This window comes from Dermacentor variabilis, chromosome 5, assembly GCF_050947875.1.
Source record: "Dermacentor variabilis isolate Ectoservices chromosome 5, ASM5094787v1, whole genome shotgun sequence".
Taxonomy (NCBI): domain Eukaryota; kingdom Metazoa; phylum Arthropoda; class Arachnida; order Ixodida; family Ixodidae; genus Dermacentor; species Dermacentor variabilis.
This window is the reverse complement of record NC_134572.1, coordinates 64,662,047-64,688,881: the sequence shown is the minus strand read 5'-3', so window position 1 is coordinate 64,688,881 and position 26,835 is coordinate 64,662,047. Positions and strand designations below refer to the sequence as shown.

Here is a 26,835-nt window from a genome sequence, read left to right as displayed (position 1 = left end):
AAAACCGGCACGTATGAAGAACCCCTCGTACACGGCCGTGCATACGCGTCGGACGCCATGGGCACCGGGTTGCGAGTCTGGCCACTTTAGCCCTAATCATGCCGAGAGTGCTCCTCGGAATCTTGCATGCTGCGGGGACATCCAACTTCTCATATCGTGTTTGATGCGATTTATGATTTCTAGCTTCACGACAAAAGGCGAATTCTGCCGCTTCATCACGGCAACACTGCAGGAGAAGGCCCACAAGGCGCAAACACGATAAACCAGAAAAGCAGCCAGACAACTTGCACTTTCGCCATTTTGCACGAAGAGGGTACAAGGGCCTCTGATTGGCTGTCTTAGCAAGCGCTGTAGGCGGTCCAGGATTATTTTATGCTAGGGAGTGTCGATAGAAAGTGATCTAAAGAAAGGAAGGACGCTTGATTCTGCGACCCGTGAGGGAGCATGGCAAAGCGTCATCAGGGGAGAGGGTGTGGGAAGTGAAAGATGATAAAGAGGGAGGATGTGACCTAATCATGGAGGAAGGAAACTGAGGAGAGGAAATGACATAGTAGGTTCTCCTTTGTTTTGCTGTTTTTTTATTTCTTTGCTGTAGTGGCCCCGCCTTTCGGGCCACAATGGCGGCTTTGTTATTGTTCTGTGCACTCACACGTGTTGCTCCGTAGGTTTCGTAACGCGGCAAAGGCGCCGTGCGGGCGCCGTTGGTCTCCGTGTTTTGTTGCGCTGCATTATCTGGACCATGCTCTACCGGATGTTGCTGTGGCCAGGTGAGACAGGAGGAACTAAAGTTTGGGAAATGAACGCGCATGCAATGCTGTACACAATGTACCGCGCCACGGCAATGGCAACGGACGAAGGAATATCCGCGGGAAATTTTGCCCTCTTTGGCGGAATCATGCTAACGTGCTAACGATTGTTTAGTATTGCTGCGGAGTGCGCGGGTCCGAGCAGCACGGTTGCGCGCAGCGCGGCGTGGTTTTGCGAGAAATGTAAACAAGAGAGATGAGCTGGCCCGATAGGCGGAGCAACGCCATGAGCAACGTCAACTTCCGGCTTCACTTTTGCTTCACACAGAGTGACGTCGGCCTCTCCTGGGGCCTAATAGACTCCACTATGCGCGACAGGGGGAGTGTCGACGGCTCGCCCGAACAACCCGAGGCAGCGCAGTACGAGCACATCATAATTGGATTTCTGCGTTCTTTCTGCGCATGCATGAGGAGCAGTGGTCGCGCGAGAGAAATGTGGAGACTTTCGGTTCTTCAGATTTCTCTTTGCCTAGGTACTACGGAGAAGAAAGTTGTTAGCTCCGTTCATCCCTAGCCGAGCTGGCAAAACAATCGACAGAATGCGTGGCCGGCAAGGCAAAAAAGCCGTGTCCAAAGTCAGTTTGTTGCTATTTTGTTGCAACGGTAGCATATTAAATTTTTATAGTCGCAGGGGGATACGTTTGGAAGTGAGATCAGTTCCGTCTTCTTCCTCAACGGCATCGACCGAGGTCGTCTTTAACCAGCTGCGAATCCCCACATCCTTCCATGGGGACACCTTCGAGGATGTTGAAGATTGGCTCGATCACTTTGAGCGTGTTGCAGGATTCAACGGCTGGACTCCAGAGCGCAAGCTACGCAGCGCTTACTTTGCCCTCGAGGATTATGCGTGGACATGGTTTGAGAACCGTGAGGCGGCCCTATCGACATGGGACGAATCCCGACGGCAGCTAATCAACACGTATGCCAGCCTCGATCGCAAGGAGCGAGCTAAATCTGCAATTCAGGCAGAATCACCACGCCCTGTGCTGGTTTGCCAACCTCAAGGATCCTTCAGGCAGGCTAGCCCGTACACCGCCCGAACAAAAGCGTGGCAATGTTTATCGAAGATATGTGCCAACTTTTCCGATGCGTGGATCCATCCATGCCGGAAGAAAAGAAGCTCAGGTACTTGATGCGCGGTGTCAAGCAAGAGTTATTCAGTGACCTAATACGCAACCCACCAAAGACCGTTGCAGAGTTTCTCGCGGAAGCCATATCAATGGAAAAGGCACTGCAGCAGCGAACAGTGCAGTACAACCACGACGTGTCGACCCTATCGCATGACCCTCTCTCTATACCCTTGGACAATACCAACGCCTTGCGGGAGCTCATTAGGCTTGTTGTCCGAGAAGAGCTTCAAAAGCTTCAGGTGGCTCCGGTATCGGTACCACGACTCGATCTGGCTGAGGTCATCCGGGAGGAAATCAGGCAGGCAGTACGAGTCCCGGAGCGAAGCAAGACACCACAGCACGGGGTAAGGCAGCCACAGCCTCGCATGTCGTATGCAGAAGCTGCGCGAAGTTCGTTGTCCCCGACTTTTTATGATGTGCGTGATGTCCTGGACTTTTATGGTGTGCGCGCCGTTGAACAAGTAACTGGCAACGTCGGGACTCGCCGCACGCCATTCATGGCTGAAACACAACCACTTATATGAGCAATATATGGCGCACTGCAGACCGCCGGCCCTTTTGTTTTCTTTGCGGTGAAGCTGATCACCTCTACAGGGTAATCAGGATCACCTCCTTACCGCCGAGCTGGGCTCCGTGGATTCTCACTGAATGCGCCTTGCCCACGCAATGGTGAACATCCCCTGGAGATTGAAGCCTATCTCGCGGACGCCAGGACCACATTAGCCCCACGATTTCGTGTCCCCCGGTCACCATTACCCGCCCGAAACAGGTCTTCCAGCCCCGTCTTCACGCCGAGCGCAACAAGGCGTCGCTCACCCAGCCCTGCCTCCCAGGAAAACAGTCCAGTGACCTGCGGAGGTGAAGTCGCTGACGTTGCGAATGCTGAAGATCCTCCACTAAGACGACCGCGATATGACATAATTGAGATGCAGAGAAAGCAGTGTAGTTAGGTGTCAGTACCTTGCGACGTACCAGTTACCATAGATGACCACGAAGTCACGGCGTTAATCGACATGGGTGCGGACACGTCTGTTATGAGCCAGAATCTTGTGCGTATACTGAACAAAGTTTCGAAGCAATGGACCGGGATTCAGATTCGTACTGGAGGAGGGCACATCATAACTGCTGCTCTAGCTGCGCGCGCTGAATCCTGCCGCCATCTCTTGCGGCAGAAGTCTACATTCGGGGCTTTACCTACATCGGCGACTTCACCTACATCGGCGACTTCATCATTCTTCCTGAATGTTCAAAGGACCTTATACTCGGCATGGATTTCCTTCAGGCGAACGGTGCCATCATCGACCTGCAAGAGTCTAGAGTCAGCTTCGCTACTACCCAAGCCATAGCGAAGAGCAATGACAATGACCGTGACATCGCATTTCGCATATCTGACGATCATGTCACGTTGCCATCCAAGAGCAGCATGCTTACCCTTGTCTGATGCGACATGGAGGATGATGCCGAAGGAATTGCTGAGGCAAACATCCCCCTCCTTCTTGAACGCCACATTTGCTTAGCCAGAGGGCTTCTTCAGGTGCAAAACAAATGTTCAGTCATCTTGCTAACAAACTTCAGCAACGAATATCGGCATGTACCGCGAGAAACTACAATCACATTTCTTTGCAAAATCATTGATGTTACTGACATCGCCACATTGGAAATCGCATCGTCTCGGCAATCTGAGTTACCCAGCCTAAAAGAATGGATTCATGTTAACGCTGCTCTGCCAGACCATCAGAAAGACCGTCTACCGAGTCTTGTGAATGAATTTGCGGATTGTTTTTGAACATCGTCCAAAGTATGGTGCACGTCCATCACAAAGCACCGCATTATTATGGACGAGGTCCGCACATCCTGTTTGTCAGCATTCTTACAGTGTGTCTCCAGTGGAAAGGGAAGCGATCAAGCATCAGTTGAAAGAGATGCTCCAAGATGACGTGATCCAGCCGTCCACAAGCCCGTGGGACTTCCCTCTTGTGTTAGCCTGAAAGAAAGACAACACACTATGCTTCTGTGTGGATTATAGAAAGTTGAACCGTGTCACCAAGCGCAAGGTTTATCCATTGCCACGCATCGACGACGCATTGTATCGTCTGCAACATGCCAAGTTTTTTGCTTTGTTGGATCTTAAATCAGGGTATTGGCAAATCGAAGTTGATGAACAGGATCATGAAAAAACAGCGTTTGTGACACCAGACGGACTTTATGAGTTCAAAGTTCTCCCCTTCGGTCTCTGTTCTGCACCTGCCACCTTTCAGCGAATGATGGATACCGTGCTTGCTGAAAACTCAAATGGCAAACCTGCCTTGTATACTTAGACGACGTCGGCGTGTTCTCGAGCACGTTTGACGAACATCTCGCACGACTCGATAGTGCCCTCGCGGCGATCCGTACTGCCGGCCTCACCATCAAGCCTGAAAAATGCTACTTGGGTTCCAAGAGCTCAAATTTTTGGCCATGTCGTTGGTTCTAAAGGCGTCCAACCAGACCCCGACAAGTTAGCTACCGTACCGAGTTTTCGCCACCCACAGACAAGAAGGCTGTCCAACGCTTCCTTGGTTTATGCGCATATTATGGGCGCTTCGTTGAGGGATTCTCGAGAATTGCTGAGCCTCTGACACGGCTCACACGCGACTATGTGCCTTTCATTTGGGCAGACGAGCAGCAGCAGTCGTTCAATAAATTGCGCAAGCATTTGCAAGCGGCCCTAATACTTGCTCATTTCGACGAAGACGCTGGCACTAAAATTCATACTGACGCCAGCAATACGGGTCTCAGCGCAGTTCTTGTGCAGTGGCAAGCTGGTTCGGAACACCCCATTACTTGTGCGAGCCGCAGTCTCACCAAGGCTGAGAAAAACTACTCAATTACTGAAAAAGAATGCTTAGCGGTTGTGTGGGAAATTGGTGAATTCTGACCCTACTTGTATGGTAGACCCTTTAAGGCTGTCAGCGATCACCACGCCCTGTGCTGGCTTGCCAACCTCAAGGATCCTTCAGGCAGACTAGCCCGTCGGAGCCTGCGCTTACAAGAGTACAACATTACAGTTCTCTACCGATCTGGAAGGAAGCACAGTGACGCTGACTGTTTGTCATGCGCACCACTCCCTACGACGTCCTTGGACCCTGATCATGACTTGCCATTTGTCGGCGTAATCGACGCCCTAAAGATGGCTGAGCACCGGTGCGCTGACCCTGAGCTGCTGCTGCTGATCGAGCACATTCAAGGAGTTGAAGGTGTCTTACCCCGCTCGCTTGTGCACGGCTTATCAATGTACTCTTTGCACAACAACCTCCTTTACAGGAAAAACTGCAGAAGCGGTCCAAATACTTACCTCCTTCTCTTGCCGTTGGCACTGCGCCAAGGCATTTTGCAAGCCTGCCATGATGAGCCATGCGCGGGACACCTGGGATTCGCTATGACATTAGCAAGGATACGCCAGAAGTATTACTGGCCCCAGCTTTTTTCTTCTGTGCAGTGGTACATGAAAAACCATGAAGACCTGCCATGATTCTCAGTGCCGCAAGAAACCACCAGTTAAACTGGCTCGCTTTTTCCACCCTGTGGACCCTCCTCAAGCACTGTTCCAACTAGTAGGAATATATCTACTTGGGCCATTCCCAGTGACCTCTTTGCACAACAAATGGATAGTCGTCGCTACTGACTACTTAACCCGGTATGCCGAAACCGAAGCTATTATGCAAGCAAACTCGTAAGAAGTAGCCAAGGTCTTTGTACGCGACATCGTCCTACGACATGGTGCACCGTCTGTTCTCATCACCGACTGCGGTGCAGCATTTACAGCCGAACTTATGCGGGACGTTATCCAGCTGACGCATTGCTCTCACCACAAGAGCACTGTGTATCACCCTCAAACCAATGGATTAACTGAACGTCTGAACAGAACGCTGGCTGATATGCTCTCCATGTATATCGATGTAGAGCACAAAACATGGGATGAGATTTTACCCTATGTGACCTTCGCGTATAACACTGCTGTACAGGAGACTACACAGTTTACACCGTTCGAACTTGTATACAGGCACCACGTCACGTCAACACTTGACGCCATGCTACCTCTGGTTGATAATAGCCCGACCAGCGAACACGCGGAAAAGTTCGTACAAAGAGCCGAAGAAACACGCCAGCTCGCTCTGCATTGTATCCGGAGCCAACAGCATACCGACACCCTTCGATACAACCAGGGTCGACGCGACGTCCATTACAATACCGGTGGCTTCGTGTGGGTCTGGACGCCCATCCGTCGCCATGGACTCTTGGAAAAGTTGCTCTTCCAGTATTTTGGTCCCTACAAGGTTACACGTCGCCTCAGTGACGTGACCTATGAACTCGTCCCCTGCAGTTCTGACCCCGGTTCGCTCCGTAGTCATCCTCACGCTAAAGTTGTTCATGTAGTGCGCATGAAACCTTACTATGCGCTTACATCAACGCCGAGATGCACCTGAAAAGCTCCATTTCATGTCGCTGAAAGAACTTTTTCACGCGACCAAGATGGTCGCTTTTCGCATGGGGCGCAATTGCCACAATGTTATGGGGCTCCTGCACCACGGGACGGCACGCGCAAAGGTCAGCGCCATGAAAGACGGATGAAGCGTGTGGACTGCACATTCTTCTTCTGGCCCGCCATAAAAGAGAATCGTCTATTTTGTAAGACCTCGTCTTCAGTCTATGTTACATCTTGTTTGTGTGTGTGTTTGTGTGGAAAGAGAGAGCATGGTGCAGAAGGAAGGAGGAGAAGGAGTTGCCGGCAGAGAACCCACCCCCATATAAATAAATAAATTTCTGGCTATGCCACCGGTGAAAAGTCTGGTACCCAGATTCCCAGCATTGCTCAAGAGTAATGATGTTTCACAACTGCTTTCCACAGCTCCTCTGCTATTTGCACACTACCTTCTTTGCGCTCAAGCTCTGCCAGCTGTTTTAGAACATCCCTGTTGTGGAATTTGTGATTTCATTTTATATGAACCATTCTTTGCTTCATAGCAGGAACTTTGCAGTAGGTAGGTTCCTTTCTTACTTCATTTCAGGCATTTTCAATAAAAAAAATTCGTCAGCCCTTCCACTCTGTGAAGAAGGACGAGCAGTGAAGCCGTGGTGTGCTTTACCTCAATCGACGCATCTATGTAAACATTATTATTGTTGTTGTTGTTATTGTTGAAGGACACAGAAAACGAATACATCTTTTTAGTGTGGAGTGATTTATTATTGTTCTTTTATGGAGCAGCGACGTGTGCAAGTACTGCCGCATGGCAGATGGGAATTCCACAATATTTACAACTTCACTGTGAACAACGAGTTACAGCTGTTCTCAGTAACCATACTCCCTCTGTACACGGTGATTTATTGACAGCAGACAGGAATTCTGTAATGTTTACAGCTTCACTGCGAAATAATTATGACAAGTAAATGAAACTCTGCTTAACGATAGAGTCGTCTTAGCGGCCAATTTCAGTATAATTTTTTCCAACATACCTTCATTACATTGAGAGCTACCGAGCATTTGCAAGAAACTGGAGACAAAATTTTTTCTTTAGTCAACATAATGCATATACAGACGGACATCAACCACCTCCAGAGGGTAGCTGTATGCAGCTTCTCTGTAAAAGATATCTGTATGATACTCAGATAAAACAGGGATATCTCAGCACAACAGCCCGATTTGAAAATAGTTAGACCACACTTGCACAAATACTTTTCTCAAGCCACTGCTAACTAGCTCTTTCAGACGATTGGTGCGTCCGTTGTCGCCTAGCAACAACTTCCTTAGAAAAGCAAGACCATGTTTGTGTGTGCCGGTTTCCATTAGGCTACAGACACAGAAAGGAAATGCCACCCACCAAGTTGCTGCTCTCATTGCACACACTTGCATCACACACTATTCTGACCTTACGCAAACAAGTTGATCCATCCTGTGACACTCTCCAGAAATCCAAACTATGAAAGATAGCTAGCTACTTGCATAATGCTTCGCATAACATTGATTGCCATGGTGTATGGCTTCTGCATAAGCTTTATTTTTTCTGCAGTGGTGAGCAAAGGAAAGTGCGATAGTGTAAAGTAAAATAGAAGATCTGCAGTCTTTTGCTGCCTTGCAAAATCACAACCAAATACCCAGGAAAGCTCTTTGCATCACTCTTCTGCCACTTGGGGTGCAGTCCTCATGGTATGCCATAGTAGTATAGAGAACAGTGTCGCTCAGGTACATCTATGAATGCTGGCTCAGTCACTAGGTTGCATGACTATCGCCATCAACGCCCACTCAAGTACTTTCCAAACAGTGGAGTCACTGTCTGCACTGTGGCAAAATTGTTGCTACAGCTCTGCTGACCACATGAGGCAGCACTAACACTGGCCAGGGTCTAGTGCTTATCCTGGGTTGTGCTTATTCTGGCACAGCACCCTTGAAACTTAACTTTTGCAATGTGTGTGCTAAGTTTCACAGTGAAATATCTGCACATTCTCCTACATGGACAATTTTAGAGCCATTTTGCTACTCAAAAAGGCATTTTGCAGCTGTTTGTCACTATTGTGACACCACCATAATCAGTTTGGGACTTTGAGATCTTATCAGCATTCTTGACTGACAATCACTGAGGCACATCGCAATGATTATAATTTTACATTACCTTGTGGCTCTCTTACTCAGCCTACAATTTGCGGATTTTGATGGCACGTTCTTGCAGGTTTATATTCTACCCATACAATGTTTCTGTCTGGCTCGCCTAGTAGTTACCACATTTCGCTTCTATGCATCCTTAAACACATCCATAAATATAATATGTCCAGGCAAGCATTGTCATTATTTGAAATGTTACATATTTCAAAAGAAATTATCTTGAACAGCGATGCCAGCTGTCCTTGCATATGTGTAATTATTTATTGTAAGTGTACATATGCACACATTAAAAGAATGCATCTTCGACACCTTGTTTTGACATAGCCACATTGCCATTAAATTTGCTTATGGCCAGATGTTGTTTATATGCCACTGATTGAAGACTGTAACCTCAAAACAGCAAACCATCCCTCCAGAATGAAACTGTTGAAAAGGAAGACCGATTTGTGTGCTCACTCAGTCAGTGTTTTAATTTATATTGCTTTTTGTTGCACTTTCTTCCTGCAGTACCTCATCTTTGACACGCAGCTTATGGTTGGGGGGCGGCACAAGTACTCCATCACGCCCGAGGAGTACATATTTGCAGCCCTGACACTCTACATGGATGTCATCACACTCTTCCTCTACATCCTGGAAATAGTGAGCCGTGCCAGTGGCGACAGGCGCAGTTCATCCAGCTATGTCTGACATCATTTTTGTTGTCTCCTGCCTTGTCGGCTTTCTTCGTTACATTCCTGTGCCGAGCGAGTGGCTGTGACATCTGATGGTGCAAAACTGCGCACAACAATGCCTGTTTTTCTTTTACATTTGCGGGAAAGTACCACCTTTTTCTTTCTTTCGTCTTCTTTGTCTTTTTAGCTGTTAACCATCTCTCATCTTTGACCTTCTACCCACATAAACGTGTACAGGTGGCATGATGTACAGAGCAGAGATTTGGTATGTAAGAGTACAGTGGCACAGTTTGGGCCTGTGAGTGGAACGCAGACCTTGCCTTTTCTTGGACAATTAAAGCCTGTCTTTTAAAAGTTTAGCCTATTGATGGTGTAGAAGCAGGGCGAATGTTAACTCAAGAATAATTATGATCCTACTGCTGACATGAATATGCAACAACTCCAGAACCAGCAAGCTGTGTTGAATAAGTCTTTAGGCGTTTTTACGTCATGTTTTGTTGCGCTTGTTCTGGTAGGCCTACCCATGTTGTTGCACAGCAGAAAGAAAATGTGAACCTTTTTTCACGGCTGTTTTATTTAAGGCAGTCATGTGGTAAAGTGCTAATGTTTGCTAAGATGTCCAGTGTTGTTGGTCTTGTCACCATTTCACAAGTTTTTAGGATCCAAGCGATTTGGCTTGCTCATTGCTGCTCCGTTATGTTGTTTCATTGCAACCATGTGCATAGCTTTCCTGATGCATGGCTTAATATTTATAATGTCCGTGTTAAACTTAGTCTTCTCACTTTTTCACTATGCTAATGTGGCTTGTAAACAGCAAGTTTGCTTAAAATTTCTGCTGGAGTTATAGTTCTTGACTATCTCAGATGTGTTCAGTGTGACAGCTGAAACTTCATGTGAATAAAGCAAGTATGTAATAATATGAACCATTCTAGCTCTCATGCAGAAAGGCTTGTAGTATTCAACTGCATCAGGAGTTGGCAAAATATAGCCATTCTGTTTCTGCATATCATGTTTGCCATTTGGCTTTAATTATACTGCACTGCTAGCTGAACTACAGTGCAAAGATAGATGTCAAAGTTTAACAAAATGCCACTGCTGTAATAGTAATAAAGGGACACTAAGGAGAATTGAGCCATATCTGTAAAGTACATTTTGTGAACTGTATATGATCCATTCTTGCCTGAAGTGAAGGCTCAGTGCACATGAAAAAAGAGTCAAAAAGGAAATAGGAATGACAGCACCACATTAAAAGTCTGACATCAGCTCTATGTCACATCATAAGCTTTGAGAGCATCTCCTTGTGCCTCATTGTTGCTAAAAAGAAAGAATTAAGTTGCTTTTGGGAACATGCTGAAACTGGACATCTGCATCAAAAGGGCTTGAATGTGCAAAAAAAAAAAGATTGCTATTTCCATGATACTGCAATGATTTCATCACAATAATGACTTGGATGCAAGGTCTTTAGGAAGGAAAGTTTGGCCATTTCTCCTTCGTTTTCCTTGTTTATGATAAATTTTTTTTCTGCCCAAGAAATGCTACTAGAGTGTTGAATGAGCAATACATCCATCTAAACTATTTTACCAATTCTGTTTAATGTTTGTTTAAAGTAAGTCTCATATCACATGCTTGGCAAGTGAATTTGTCAACATAGAATGTTTCTTGGATCGACACCCGAGGATGCAGCAGCGTGGCCCATGGTGTCACCTTTGGCGTTGGCCTATCTGGCCCATTGGGTTATTGTGTGAAACCTGCTATGTATATCGATCAAACATAATGGCTTTGTAAAGTATGTTAGAAAAGCTACTGGCTGTTAGTCAGCTTTTTTTGTATAGAGAGAGAAATGTTTTATTGTATATTGCTTGGTTTCTTATTGAACACTACCGTCAATCAGTGAAAGGGTGTAACAATCCATCAAAAATCGGTTTGAAGTTGGTAGATTTTTATACAAGGTGCTTTCTGTAGCACCAGGTCAGCAATAAGCATAATGTTGCAACTTTTCATTATTTATGTTTGATATTTCAATGCTGTAATTTTCTAAAGCTTGATTTTAATGTTTGCAGCGATTAAATTCTCTATTTATATGGTTAACCGCTGAGCTTTATGTAGAAGTAAGGCGTTTGTTAAATGGGTCTCATACATTTCTTTGAGTGTCTGTGCTTTTTTTTTTCATACCTATGCACAGTCTTTAGCATAAGTTTAGCATATTCAGTCTCTGTTCTTGTTTCTCTGCCTGCCTGCAAAAGGAAGTGGCCTACACAAAGATTTTCTTTCTTTAGCTTACACTTTTGTTTATTCAAGGTAAGGCTAGTTCACAAGTTACTGAGGCTAATTTTCTAGTCACCCATTTTTGTATGCATGCCTGGTGACCTTTTATAGTAATATCGGAGATGCCACAAGATGACTATTTACCAGATCCGTGTGAGTAATGCATTTCTTTTGTATTGCCATTTAAAATGAGCTCCTACCTGTTTGTTGCAACGTTTGCACATTAATGCACCATGCCCAAGCAACAGGAAAGTTGCGTTGCACATCAGATCGTGTGCATACCTACTACTTACTTGGTGCTTGTTGTTCTCTCGTGACAAGCGTTGAACAGACAGCGGTGTGATATAGCCAGGTTGCTTACACGTATGTCAATCTAGCCCAGATCGCATTCACATTATTTCGTGGTCCCATGTGTGTCCCATGTACATACATTTTTTCCTGGATATAGTGTATATGCACCTCTTCGCGCTGGCAGCTGGTAGATCAATACAGTCCACTTGCAGCTAACCGTTTGTGATCGCAGCTACGTTGTACACAGCTGTAGCTCAGTCGGTGTATCGTGTTGCTGGCAAATAAAGATTCTACTTTAACTGTTGATGGCATTGTGCCTAATGTCATTCATGTCAAGACTGAGCATGGCTAAATTGATTGTTGCCATTTACATTCCTATTTTTGTTGCCGAGATTCACCTCTACACACAGTTTCACATGTGAAGTGGATTGGGTGCCGGCCATGTGCCGACTATGAATGCAGCATTAGTCAAGTTTAGTTTATTGGCTATCTTTCAATAAACCACCTAGATGTGAAGATTCTCCATTAGCTTTGTGTATGTAGGCAAGAACAAAGCCGTAGTATTTCACTTTCGTTCTGTTCCCTGGTGGATCCAGGAATGAGTGGAGTGGGGATGGGCTGCTCTGGATCTACTAGTGAGGTTAGAAAGACTCCTTTCATCCAGGCAACTGCAAGCACACTGCTAATTGCTTTTAACAAATGATACTGTGCATACAAATCCATACCACATTGCCAAGAACTGATTTACCTTCCTTGACTCAGCCTTTCGCACTGTACCATGCAGCTGTTTATATTTGCTCCCTTCAAACATGCTTGGAAATGTGCTGTCAGAAGCCACTTTATCATTCCGTAGAACTGGAAGAGTGCTGCAAGGTTGTGTAGCCAGACAAACACATCTAAATCAAGTTGTTTATGCACAATAAAATATTCTCCACAATCCATACAAATTAACGAATATGCTGAACTAAGGGAGAATGTCCTTTTTGCACTTCAGGTAGAGTTGATGGTAGCAATCTGACGGTGACAGTTCTTCACCTGAGCCTTTCGGGAGAAGGTGTGGTTTTCCCCTATAGAAAAATGAAAAAAGCAATGCACATTGGCCAAAGATGTGGAAAAATTAGAAGCAAATGACCCTTTCCTATGCAAGACAAGGGACACAGTTTACCGGCACATTTTTTATTGGCGGCTAGCTTAAACAGGCGAGCTTAAACTTCTAGCGCACATATGGGGGATTCGCTTTTTGCAAAGTTATAAGGGGCTGTTTCTCTCTCTCTCTCTCTCTCTTCGCCAACTTTTACGTGGAGAGGCAGCATGGCTATGACGCCGAGCGTTTTATCGGAGCATAGCCGGAGACTGTGTGACTCCAGCGAAGTTATCGGCCTTTCTAGTGAGCATGCGCAGCGACCTCCACTCGGATCGCAGGGCGCATTTTTTCTTAGCGAATCCTCCTGGAGTTTCCTGACTATAGCTCCTGATGCATGCTGCTGCTTCTTTGCCGAATACAAAAAATCATATAGACAAAAAAATAATATAAACTACACAAAAAATAACATAGTCAACTTTATCCCTTTGTCTTTTGAACCCGTACTCATCTCGGCACACACTGTCCTCGCCATTCTTCCCCCGACGAACATCACCTTCGTCCTCGTGACATATCACTGCGTCGACATCTCGCAGTGTGCGTTCTCATGAACTGCAGTTTGCATTTCCGCTTAGATGGCGAACGTTGCAGCGCATAAACGTTGTGTCACATTATACAATTGTGACTGGTACGGAGCCGTTGCGACTCTACGCATCGCATTTACTGTTATAGTCCATTTAAGTAACCACTCCACACAGATTTCAACACGTGCGCTTTTACACCCAAGCGGGTCTTGAAAACTGCGCATGCGCTTGCTGGAGCGCGAAAGCTCGATCCCGCGCGCACCTTGCTTTTACCGCACCTCGCGAGGAATGGCGACTTCAACGTACAAGACGCGCGCCCACATTGCGCCCACTTGGCTCGCGATTTTCGCCTTAGTAGACATCGTTTCGTATTTCTGTGAGGCAGCCAGCAGAGCACCGTTGTCTGGAGGAGATATCTGTGCTCGCGCCGCGCTTCGACGCGTGTGATCTGCCCCGCACCATCTGGGCGCGCGTTGGGGCGTTGGCCCGAGCGGTCGCGCGCCGGCAAGCGTACGTGTAGTTTCTAAGAGGAAGCTTTAGCTTGCGTGCTCCTGTCTAAATACATGTAAAAGAATTCTTTTTCGGCAACCAGTGCACCGAAATTGGCGAGATTTGTTGCATTTAAAAGAAAAATATAAAATCTAGTGACTGTTGGTTTCGAATTTTCGATTTAGGTCGTCAAATTTTTTTTTTAAATTGGCGAAAATCGAAAATTTTCAGGAAACGAAACTATCAAGTATACAGCTCTGTAACTCAGCAATGAAAAATGATACCACAATTCGGTGAATTGCATCTAATAGTATATTGTTACGGGTATGTTGGGAGTATAAGACTGTGTTTACAATGTATATACAACATAGTTAATGGGGTTAAAAATGGCTGACTAGTAACAACACGCAGCAGCCAGCCGTCTCGCGATCTTCTTCTTCCTCCCTCTCTTCATTCATCTTTCCGTAACAATATCTAAAGCGGACAAAATTGTTATATGTTGCACATGAATCTAAGAAAATTGATTAATATTTAAATACAGCTTTTGCAGAATCCTCGTACACAACGTGATGAATTTATGTAAGATATAAATTGACATATTGAATTTGTCCGCTTTGAATGATTTAATGGATGCCGTTGACAGAACCGATATATCTGTTCTTGATGCAGAGCTATTAATTTGTAAACTTCCTGCTTCTATTTTTTTCGAAAATGTTTTTGACAAAATTCAAGCACTAAATCGAAATTCCGCTCCCAACAGTCACTAGAATTTAACTGTCTCTCTAAAATGCAACACATTTAATTGAAATCGGTACAGGGGTTATCTCAGAAAAGCGTTTTTGCGTTTTACATGTAATTGAATAGGCCGCGTCCGAGTTGGGCCCGAGCTAAAACCAGTGGCCCCCGAGATATCAGCGGCTATGCTTGACCTGTGGTAGTTTCCTGAGTCGTGGTAGGTGTGAACAGAACCTTGTGTGATAAAAATGCGCCCTATTTTTACCCAGATAAGTATAAACGTAAGGTATGTTATATGCTTTCCAGTGACATGGCGAGTGGTGCTTTTATGCAGGTGTTTATAAACACACTACACTCTTAAAAACGTTTTTTGCCCTTTGGGGTTTATGTTGTCCCACAACAATAATCGTTATCTCGCCCGCATTTCCCTTGTTTAAGGCTGCGAGCCCAGTACTTTCAGGTCACGAACGGCACGCGCGTTATCGGCGTGACATAGCATTCTCGGCAAGAAAGTAGCGAGCGAACATTTTTCAAGAAAGGAAACGCAAACAAGGCAGATATGACGGATTATCGTTGTAGGCCAAGTTAATCCTCAAAACGTGCAAACTCTTTTAAGAGTGTATTTAGACCAAACTTGGTCTGAAACTTATTGCTATGCAGCACCCCACGCAGCGTCCCGGCAGTAAAACCATAAACGTACAAAGTCCTCCGAAATTTAGATGACATATCTTTGCAGGAGCTCACGGATCTCTTTAACGAACACTGGCGAAAGGGCACACTGCCTGGCGATTGGAAACACGCCCAGATTAATCTTATTCCGAAACAGAATAAATCGTTACTGCTTCAGAATTTACGACCTATCTCTCTCACGAGTTGTGTAGGCAAACTTTTTGAGCATGTGATTGTCCGGCGACTACAACCGCACTTAGAAGCTAAGCATTTCTTCCCCAACACTCAGTTTGGCTTCCGCCCCAACCTATCGGCGCAGGATGTCCTCTTGCATATTAAAGAGACCTTATTAAATCCCAAACGACGGACAGCCCGCACCAGAGCCATCCTAGCATTAGACATACAAAAGGCCTTTGACAATGTAGGACACGACCATATCCTCAGGACCCTTGCCACCACAGGTTGCGGCCGTAGGATCTGGCACTATGTCAAAGCTTTTTTGGAAAATCGTACTGCTGAGATTAGATTAGGTCCACTCACATCGGCCGCCTTTGCCCTTCCAAACAGGGGCACACCCCAGGGAGCAGTCCTATCACCACTATTATTTAACGTAGCCATGGCCCCACTCGCCAGAGAGCTCGCAGGTATCACTAAATTGCACCACGCTTTGTATGCTGATGATATGACTCTATGGGTGTCACAAGGCTCTATTGGGGAGGCCCAAGATGTCCTACAAACAGCTATCAACGTTATCGAACGGCATGTTCGCATAATGGGGCTCTTCTGCTCGCCAGAAAAGTCCGAATTGCTCACTATTAAACCCCACAAAGGCGACCCAGGCATACATCTGTTCATACACGGTCAACAAGTGCCTAAGGTACATAGAATCAGGATCCTTGGTCTTCACATCCAATCTAACCTAGATGCGGGTTTTACACTGAACCTCCTCGATAAACAAATAAAACAAATCTCAGGACTGGTTCGCCGGATTGCGTCACGCAATCACGGCCTGTCTGAAAAGGACACCATGCAAATGATTGAAGCTTTAGTGGTCAGCCGCCTTGCCTACCACCTCCCGTATCATCACCTCACTCAGAAACAAATGGATCAGGCTAATCGTCTAATCAGACGGGCGGTTAAGACCGCACTGAGGCTGCCGATGCGCGCTAGCACTACCCGCCTCCTACAGACTGGTCTCTATAATACCGTCCAGGAAATCATAGAGGCACAGAGGAGTAATCAGCTTCTACGCCTCACCCGAACACCCACTGGGCGAAACCTACTCCGAACTCTGGGGTGTGAGCCAAGCGGCACGATCCCGATGGAAGAGCCGTGGTTCCCCATTCCTGTAAGACTCACAGCTAACATGCAACTCAAACCGTTGCCACGAAACATGAATTCGCACCGCTATCCGGGTAGACAAAAGGCGCGGGCTGATTACTACACCCGACGTTACCAAGATCGCGAAGACGTCCTTTATGTCGACGCCGCGGTCGGTCCGCTCAGAGGAACGGCCACGGCCGCTGCCATGACGGAGGACGGACGCATTAACATCTCTGCCTCGATTAAAACAGCGCGCACCGATGTGGCTGAGGGGGTCGCATTAGCCCTAGCAATGGCGCATGCGGCTGGGGATTCTGCCATTACAGAAATCTGCACCGATTCCCAAAGTGCATACCGTTACTTCCTTCAAGGCGTAGCACCTAAGACAGTCACACACATTTTGCAAAACATTCCTTCGCTTCCCCACCAGGTGACTATCACGTGGGTACCTGGGCATGAGCGTGTCCCCGGGAACGAGCGCGTTAATGCGCATGTCCAAGGTCTTTCCCTCCGGACCCTGGACGACCACTCACCCAACCCCATGGAAAAGCCAGGAGAGGGGATCTGCACCTACCACCAGATTACCACGTATTACAGGGATGGCAGACGAGATTTACCTCCCCCTCACCATTCCCTTACCGCTCATCAGAGTTCAATCTGGCGCCAGATCCAGACCAAAGCATTTATTTCTCCCTATCTGGCACATTTATTTCACCCTGGTCTCCATAATCCACAATGTACCACCTGCCGAGCGCCCCGGGCAGATCTTTTCCACTGTCTGTGGAGCTGCCCCACGCCCATGGCGGTAGAGCCTATTCCCAACCCTTCCTTTTCCTCGTGGGAGGCCGCTCTTCGGGCCACTTGCTCGGATGACCAGCTCTGGCTGGTGGACCGCGCTTGCCTAGAGATGTCGGCCAGGGGGCTCCCGGACGTCTAGGAGCCCAACCACATTCAAATAGATTCAATAAAGTTTTATCCATCCATCCATCCATCCATAAATCTAGTGCTTGTTCCAGGACGACCCAGCGTGCCCCTAGCGGGTTTACCGCTGCCTCATTGAAACCCGGCGAACTTCGTGCCTACTGTGCAATTCAATGTTGGAAAACGCACTGGCTTCACGCTGGGAAACTCTTCAAGACGCTGGTTCTTGCAGTATGGTTAGATCACGCCACAGTCATTCACTACTGATCACGCTTAAGTCGCTTGTTTGAATACAACATACTGTGTCCAATGTAGTGACTCTAGTATTCAAAAAGAAAAAAAAAAGAACGCCCTGATTCGTAGTGAATGGATGGACCAAACTTTTATTTGAAACCACTGGCTGGCGGTTTCTTCAGTTGCGGGTGTACGCAACGGCGGTTAGTCGGCCGGAGTCCCAGCGGCTCTGGTGGCCTAGACCTGCTCGTCTGAGTCGGAGCTGCGGTGTCGAAGCTGAGCAGTGTGGATTCTTAATGATGACGTGGTGATATATGGATGCTTTCAGGCTTATGGGGTGTTGTGTTGGCGATTGTGTAAGGTAGTGTTGACTCAGGGTAAGCGTAATGGTAAATAAATGTCTTGGAGGCGGGCCGTTGTCTTGCACTGTAATCAAAACAGAGAGCTACTGCTGATGATGAACCCATTTGCCGATTATGGCTTTTTTTTTTATTTGAGCTTGTGGACATTTTAACATCAGCAGGGTGCGTTTTCCTACGTACCTCATCGGTGGCACGATCGCTCAGGTAGCTGTGGGCCTTGTCCTCACGCCATCCTGTATCACCGACGTGACGTTTCGCCTGACGCCGTCGAGGAAACTGGTGAACCGATCTGTGGAAATAGCGCCACGGTTACGTGCCAACATAAGCCTACGTACAGCTAAGTACTTTTGGCCCCCCACAAACGAACAAGCAAGATGGTTGCGCGTAGTTTTGCAGCAAGTGATTCCTGGAAGACGTCATTTATTAGCGAAGTCATTTTATTATTATTTCGCTGCATATTTCAGAACCCCTTTAAGCTTATCTCGTGCTTTCGGCCCGCGTTTAGTGACCATTGCTTTTAAATGAAGCAGTTTGCCCGAATAACGTCATGACAATTCACTTTCAGCCTCGTATCCAAAACTACAAACACGATGCGTGCACGCCGCGGAATTCCCATTAATTTTGTTCTACAATATATGGCGTAAAGCCTGCTCGCTGTGCCCATTCCATCTCCGAAAAAAAAATTCTGCTTATTTAGGCGCAATTGCAAGAAAAGTAGGAAGTTACCTATAAATAAACGGGTCAGACAAGGAGACACAATCTCTCCAATGCTATTCACTGCGTGCTTGGAAGAAATATTCAATTAAACAGGGAAGGCTTAGGAGTAAGGATCGACGGCGAATACCTCAGCAACCTTCGGTTTGCCGATAACATTGTTCTATTCAGCAACACTGGGGACGAGTTACAACAAATTATTGATGTCCTTAACAGAGAGAGTGTGAGAGTGGGGTTGAATATTAATATGCAGAAGACAAAGATAATGACGAATGACCGGGCAAGGGAACAGGTGTTCAGGATCGCCAGTCAGCCTCTAGAGTCAGTGAATGAGTACGTTTACCTAGGTCAATTAGTCACAGCGAACGCTGATCATGAGAAGGAAATTTATAGAAGAATAAAAATGGGTTGGATCGCATACGGCAGACATTGTCAGCTCCTGACTGGAAGCTTACCATTATCATTGAAAAGGAAAGTGTATAATCAGTGAATTTTACCGGTGCTGAAATATGGGGCAGAGACTTGGAGACTGACAAAGAACCTTGAGAACAAGTTAAGGACCCCACAAAGAGCGATGGAACGAAGAATGCTAGGCATAACCTTGAAAGACAGAAAGAGAGTGGTCTGGATCAGAAATCAAACGGGTACAGCTGATATTCTAATTGACATTAAGAGAAAAAAAAATGTCGCAGGGCAGCTCATGTAATGCGCAGGTTAGATAACCATTGGACCATTAGGGTTACGGAATGGGTACCAAGAGAAGGGAAGCGCAGTATACAGAATGGCTGAAGACTAGGTGGTGCGACGAAATTGGGAAATTCGCAGGTGCTAGTTGGAATCGGTTGGCGCAGGATCGAAAGGGGTAACTGGAAGTCGCAGGAAGAGGCTTTCGTGCTGCCGTGGACATAGAACAGGCTGATAATAAGATTCATGGTCTGGTTGAAATGCATGTACACGTACGAGTGGCTGCGCGTATGTCTGTCTATTTTAGTTGAATTGCAGCTCGTGTTGAAGAAGTGCATATGGCATGAAAGTTTCGACTTCCTTCCTCCTTCTTATTTTTTTTTTCCTGTTCGGTATATAGCAAAATATAACGCAATAACAGGTTTTTCCGAACAAGACCATCGCGGCTGCTACGTCTTACATAGATAACGCGCGCGGTTAACAAGGCTGTTCGAAACAACGCGCATTTTTGACCGTTGTATGCCAGCCACGGGACACACATTTTTCCCTGGTGTGCACGCCGCATGCATGTAGTCAGTTTTTGTCCCCCATGCCGAGCTGGACAAAAGTAAACATTGTGAATTCCATTCGGGCCGAAATCGCCCACTCACCGATTCGCTCTTGCATGTCTTGGCAGAATATGCGCAGTGAAATTCACATGAAATCTATTGCATATATCATATGCACAAGGGACACTTTTCTTTTACGCGAGAGGCCTGTCCCGAATGCTTACTCATGGCGCCAGAGATGTCGTCGGACATTCGGCCGAAGACCAAGTTGAAGGCCTGCTCCACATTGCCCTCCAGCGTTTTGTTGAGGACTCCCTGCCAGAAGCGAGTGTCGATCAAGCCGCCGCCTGGCTGGTCTTGGCGCTGAAGCGCGCTCCTGGCGCGAACTTCAGTGACGAGCACTGCGGAGAGCAGCGTCAGCAGCAAAACGAGCGCGCAGGACCTTCCGTGCCCGTGAGAGACCATGCTGGATGCCCCAAGCCTGCGCACGCGAGAGAGTGACGTGCACACAGTGTCGTACACTCAGTGGATCCGGTACGTCCTGAGCAAGCGCGTAGCCAGGATATTATTTTTTTTTGTTTTAGGGAGGGGGCGGGGGGGGGGGGCTAAGCTGCATTTCGGGGTTGGGGTGGGGGACTGAGGTTTGATGATTAGCCGTTAAGTTTCCCATGCTTGGTGCATAATAAAACTATTGCCTAAAAGCGCCTTGTTTTTCTTCTTTTCGCCGTCCATGTCATTGTGCGCTTGGCCTGCCGTATCCAACTAGCTCGGATCCAGACCCTTGTTCAGTATTACCTTGAGCAAGCCCTTGGTCTGCGTGAAGACGTGTACCATCCTGTACATCGTGTCTAAGACGGGTGTTGAAAGGATACGCGCCTTTATTCATAGGCGGCGTGCCAAGTATAAAAGGGAGCAGGGCGCCGGCCAGAAAAATTTCGAGGTTGGAGGGCCTGAACCCGGTAGACCCCCCCCCCCCCCCCCCTTGCTTACGCCATTGGTCCTGAGACATGGAGACGCCCAGGATTGGTCTTCCTGTCTTTTACGTTAATTGTATCAGGTAACGCATACCTTAAAAAAAAACAATTTTGTACGCGTGTATTATTTCTCCCCAAACAATAATAATCTGGCTTGCTTGTGCTTCCTTTCTTTAAACCTTCGCGCTCGCTCCTTTACTGTCAAGAATGCTGTGTCACGCGTGTACGCACATGCCGTTCGAGATCTGAAAGCACCAGGCGCGAAGCGTTAAAGAAAGGAAAGGCATGCGAAAGATATTACGATAATTTCTTAGACAATATACAAGGCCCAAAAGGCGCATATTTTCTTAGAGTGTGTGTTTGTTCTGGCTTTACAAGGTAGCAAACTGAGAAAAAGTATACCCCAATTCACCATAATGTGGCGGTGTAGGCTATTGGGGGCGAGCTCCACCACTGGAAAAGCTGGCGCCACCGTCGGCGTGACGAGGCATGAGGGATCACGTGGACACAGTGGCTGCGTCGACTGCTTCGGAAGCGCCGAAGCGAGCTGAAAACTAAAGTTTAAATACCAGCTGCGCTGCGGTTCTGATTAAGTGGTGGAGCTTTACCACCTTGGGTGTCTGCTTGACAACATTTGAAAGTACTGTAATAGGTAGTGGCTGCCTTTGGAGGCGTGAAGCATGGCACGCTACTGCTCGGTGCCGCAGTGCCGGACGCACGCAACGGAGCCCGGTGTCAGCCTTATTCACACGTAGCCGCAGCACGAGGAGCCGCGTGAAGCTTGGCTCGCGAAACTAATAACCGGCAGACAGCCATCGGCTACAATTCGGGTATGCAGCAAGCACAGACGCGAGGAAGATTTCTGGTATACGGTGCCAGGACTGCGATGTTCGGTGAGTGGCAGAAAACGCGCACTGAGACGCTCACCCGCGCCCGCTGCCCGGCTAGTGTGATGCGGCTTTATTTGATCTATGAGCTTGTTGATGCTAGACTCTGGCAAGTTCACTGGAATGGAAAGGGAGCGGTAAGAAGCACATTAAGTAAAGGCATGGCACACGGTCATGTTTGTGTTGCGAATTAATGTACTGGATTACGAAAAAGAAGCATTGGGAAATCGCACGCTGATAAGACCGATAAACATACAATGTGGCGCAACATGAGAAATAACGATATTGAAAACATATAAGAATTTAGAAGAAAATAAAAAAAAAAGATTGAATCGTCGCGACGGCACGAAATTATTTTTGAAGAGCTCTGATAACGTCCACGCAACAATGGTTGCTTGTGTATACTGTCAAACGCTCATATTATGCGGCCTAAAACTCGCGGCACGGTGCGAAAACGCGCTCGCAGCGAAAGCAAAACACTGTGCGCGGACATGCATGCAGACGCGCAGTCGGTCGCTGCGAACCCGTGCGATCGCTGCATTGAGGCTTCATTCTGTTTCACGCAAGACGCCGGTTCGGGAGACTCCATCGCGGCGTCCGCGCGCAGTGGCGCTCACTGTACATATTCGGTAAAGCGATAGCGTCAGTAAACGATTCTGTGCTTTCAGTTTGCCCAAGATTATTATTTTGACAATAAAAAGTGCCCTCGTTTTGAGAGTTCTTACAGAAATCTCCAGGAGGGCTGCTGCGTGGTGTTGTTATTGGGCGCCGTAAGCCAAACCAGAGCAGGCGATGTCCTGACATAGAGGGACAATCTGCGCGCGTCCATTTTCACGCTCGCGCTCCCTCACCTGATGACGTTAACTGTGTATACGTTCCAAGTTCCACTTCAGCGGGATATACTAAGTATTAGGCATATGAGAGGCACGTGTATCGGTGTGATCGAGGGAGGGGGTTCCGGAGTAATTTTGACCACCTAGAGGTTTTACTGCGATAGCACTTATATGGACGCTCGAGTTGCGCCGGAGCCGTCGTGCGGTCTCGGTATCGAGCGAATGCTTAGCTTCAGAGGCAAGCTTTGCTCGATGCTGTGCTCGGTCTGTAATAATGCCTTGCTTCTCCGTCCTCTATGCCAACGTATTTAATGCACACGTCCGCTTTGTCTTAGTGGTTTTGGAGCGTAAAACATCAGAATTGAATTATTTTCCTTACTGACGTTGTCTCTGCCGACTAAAAGAGCGTATTTTTGTGTCTTGCGTGTAAAAAAAAAAAAAAAAACGGAAAGCGCATCAGAAATCCGGACGTCCAAATCCTTATGCCTGCACGTGCATTCTGAAAACAAGGGAAATGCAGGAAAGTCCGCTTTGTGAATAGCTGTCTGTTCCATGTTCCAATACATTTTCAGTGCGTTGTGCTTCTACAGCCTAAAAAGGTTGCCCTTCGGAGATGCACCTTGTCCCCAAACGACAATCGTCACCTGTCTTGCTTGTGTTTACTTTCTTGAAAACAGCAATTGTTACTTTCCTGTCAAGAATGCTATGTCACACTGGTAACGGGCATACCGTTCATGACCTGGAGCTATACTGGCACGCAGCGTTAAAGATAAGACACGCAAAAGAGATGAGGACTATTGTTTCGGTGACAAAATAAACCCCAAAAGTTGCAAACTTTTTGTTGTAGTCTGGAAACAAAGGGAGTGCTGAAAACTCCTTTCGAAGAATAGGTGCTTGTTTTATGTTTGACTCTATTTTCAGTATTGCGCATCTAGATGCAGTACATTCGTAACGCTTGCAGTGCTTCTTCGAAGCAGAGGCGACGGTGACAGAAAAATTGATATATAGCATATTTCTGCGGATCGAGTGGCTTATAAGCATTCGAAATGAACGGACGAACGTGCGAAACGTTTATTTACTTTCAACGTTTCAGCCGTGGTCCGGCCTTAGTTTGTGTGCGTTTGTATATATATATATATATATATATATATATATATATATGTATGTATATATAAGCGTTAGCTTTTCAATAACGCGCAACTCCACTTCTTATTTCATCGATACGTCCATCAATAAATCTGTACCTAACACAAATATCGGACAAAAGCGAGAACAATGGCAACCCGGAGTCAATTCACTTGCAACGCCGATAGCATAGCTTTTTCTGCGCTTTTCTTGCACAAGTCGTGCCCATGTTTACTGGTGTGGTTTCTGTTTATTTGTGCAGTCAGTCAATGGTATAATGTCATGTTTTATTGCGATAGCAACTATACGGACAGTCCAGGCGCATTTCTGCCGTCGGCGTCGCCGTGAGGTTCCGTATGAGTGAAAGCGTGTGAGGGTGAGCTGGCGAACGCGGTTCAACCTCGCGTGCGCGAGCGAGGAACGCGGCGCGGGTGCGTGCCCTCTCCGGTAGCGCGCGAGGCGGGGGGTCAGGCAGGAGCGTTCTTCTCCGGCGGCTGCTAGGGCAAAGCCACCTGGGTGGCTTTGGCTAGGGTGCCTCGATATCCTCCTCGCCCGCTGCTCCGTACAGAGTGGAGACAACCGCGGCGTCTACTACAGCGTTGGCCACGCGAATCGCGGACGCGTTGCCGGCGCTTGTGTGCCTTGAAAGTGATCTGCGACGTGGCCAAAGCAGTATGTTTCTCTATGGCCAAAGTGCGCGCCCGCGCGGGCCTCATCTTCAAAGCGATCTGCGATGTTTGCAGAGTGCGCGTAGTGCCGGTATATTCGTATGCGCTGTGCTTTCGACGTTTCGTTCACGTTGAAGCGAGAGATGCATGAAGGTCAATTCGCCAAGCAGCTACCGCGAATCCTCACTCCAGAATTCTGATAGCGAGTTTCCGCGCTCATCGAGCGAGATGTGTTCATGTTTACCTGTGCGTACTTGACACCGTGCTGGTTAATTTAGTTAAAACACGTTGGCGGGCTAGTTGGTTTGAATCCATGATAGAATGTGTAAGCGTGACTGAACAAGGACGTAGAAAAGAGACACATAATGACAACGCTGTCTCTGTGTTTCTGTTTCTTCCTACGTCCTCGTTGAGTCACGCTTACACATTCCATCATTGTTAATTTAGTTAGCAAGCGAATGTTTAAAAGTTTATGCAGCCGATAAAACTACTGTTCTTACTTTGTACAGCTATCTACTAATTTGCTATCGCAATCGGTGCTTCGCCTTTCGGGCGGAACTGCGAATTTTTGCTGAACTCGTTCTTTTCTCAAGAGTTCATGGAACATGATTGCAGTTCTCAGCCTTCGTGGTTCTTCGCAGGCATTCTTTCCTACTAATCCTTGTCCTATCTGGATGTCTCCGTTTATTTACCCGTTCTCGCACTAAATTAAGTGAAATCACGCCTCAAGATATGCATATCTCCCATGGCGAAGTGTGTCGTTCTGTGGCCCTTCTCGCTAATGCCGCTAATGGTCGGTACATATGCCTGTATGAATGGTAGCATGCATATATGCCCGCGCAATCTTATAAAAACTTTTCACGATATTCGATTATTTAACGCAAGGTGCTGGACCAATCATGATTAGAGTTCGCAGAACTTAGTGGCGTTGGTATTTACCAAGAAGGCCGCGAGTGCCCAGTATTTTCCACGCAGAGTGCGTATATCTTGAAGAAACTTAACAGTGAATTAGTCTGAAGTGGTTGGTTCCTCATTGAATACTCCTGCTGAATTTTTCCGAATGAAACAAGGGCGTTTATTACCGAAATATATATAAATGAATCCCCCTATATATGAGTACATCGGGACAGCATGGATTTGCAAGGAATTGCCGCTTGTTTGTTCCGTTTTTGTTCACTAATAGTAATGACCCATGAAAGTTGCCAGACTAAGTTTTCATTTATTTTCGAACGCGATACAATTGTCTATTCTTTAACAATATACGAGGTGACCATTTTTATGTATTCTGGAATGTTCAGATTTCGCCTGTCGTTAGATAACGTAATTTTAGTCCTATAGCCGGATTATTCAGAGAAGTGGACATTACTTACACGAGAAATCGAAATACATATTCAAGTAGTTAAAAATCGCTAATTAACTTCTAATTTGATTACATTACGGTACGTATTGCAATTTGCAAATTGTAGCCGACAAGTTCCAGTTCAAAAACAAAGATAATGCCAACTGCGACAGGCGATTTTTGAATATTCCGGGAAATTTAAGAATGATCACCCCGTATAATCAATTAACTAGTCCAGACTAACACGCACGTTACTGTAATGTATTGCGTCACGATTTGGTGCAGAAATATCGACGAAACGTCGCCGCCTGTCGCAGCGCTTGTCTTCGTCGTTCTCTTTGGTCCCCCTGTATATGTATACGCGCTGTAAGTGATGTTTGCTTTTTTTTTTTATACCCTTTCAGGCATACCTTGCATGCATCTGCTCACATAAGACATTGGCTCTTCTTTTTTAATCTACCAGTCTATAGCAGAAAGTAGTACTCTGTTCGACATTTAGCGCGTCACCTTAAAATTTCTCCCGCGAGTTCCCAGTTCAATATTGTTCGCATTTCGGCGACGACACGTAAACGAGAAAAACGTAAAAGAGGGCTCTTTTTTCGACGCCTGGGCAAGCACCCAGGGAACGGCCTAATGTGGCTCGTAAATGTACGGCGATCATCCACTACGTAGGAAGAGCACGGCAACTCACCTGGTGTGGGGAGTGGTCTCTGCTTGCTTGCCTATCGCGACAACAATAGCACACGCTCAGATCGAATCTGGAACGCATGTCGGATGCGCGTCCCTTTTATACGTGTACGCTCGCTTGCAGAAGATGAGTCCCCACGCTTCATTGGACCTAGCTGTCGATGCCTTGTGTCTCCCC

General features: G+C 46.8%; 2 protein-coding genes across 5 annotated transcripts in view; one reads left to right on the top strand and one right to left on the bottom strand.

The window, feature by feature from the left end:
* Nucleotides 1–12,104, top strand: part of Lfg (Glutamate NMDA receptor-associated protein 1 lifeguard) — a 26,120-nt gene extending 14,016 nt beyond the window's left edge. For 3 of the 4 annotated variants that reach the window (XM_075692658.1, XM_075692659.1, XM_075692661.1), the window contains one exon: nt 9,081–12,104. In XM_075692658.1, the coding sequence (XP_075548773.1) occupies nt 9,081–9,260 (180 nt within the window). In that variant the 3' untranslated portion in view covers nt 9,261–12,104. The remainder of the gene's footprint in view (nt 1–9,080) is intronic. The other variant, XM_075692662.1, reaches the window with a different exon arrangement.
* LOC142582703 (uncharacterized) lies at nt 9,414–26,835 on the bottom strand. Its single transcript, XM_075692663.1, has 4 exons — nt 26,662–26,835; nt 20,369–20,625; nt 18,379–18,487; nt 9,414–12,867 (listed from the first exon to the last, which is right to left on the bottom strand). Exons 2-3 carry the CDS (start codon nt 20,607–20,609, stop codon nt 18,399–18,401), a joined length of 330 nt encoding a protein of 109 aa, XP_075548778.1. The 5' UTR covers nt 20,610–20,625; nt 26,662–26,835; the 3' UTR covers nt 9,414–12,867; nt 18,379–18,398.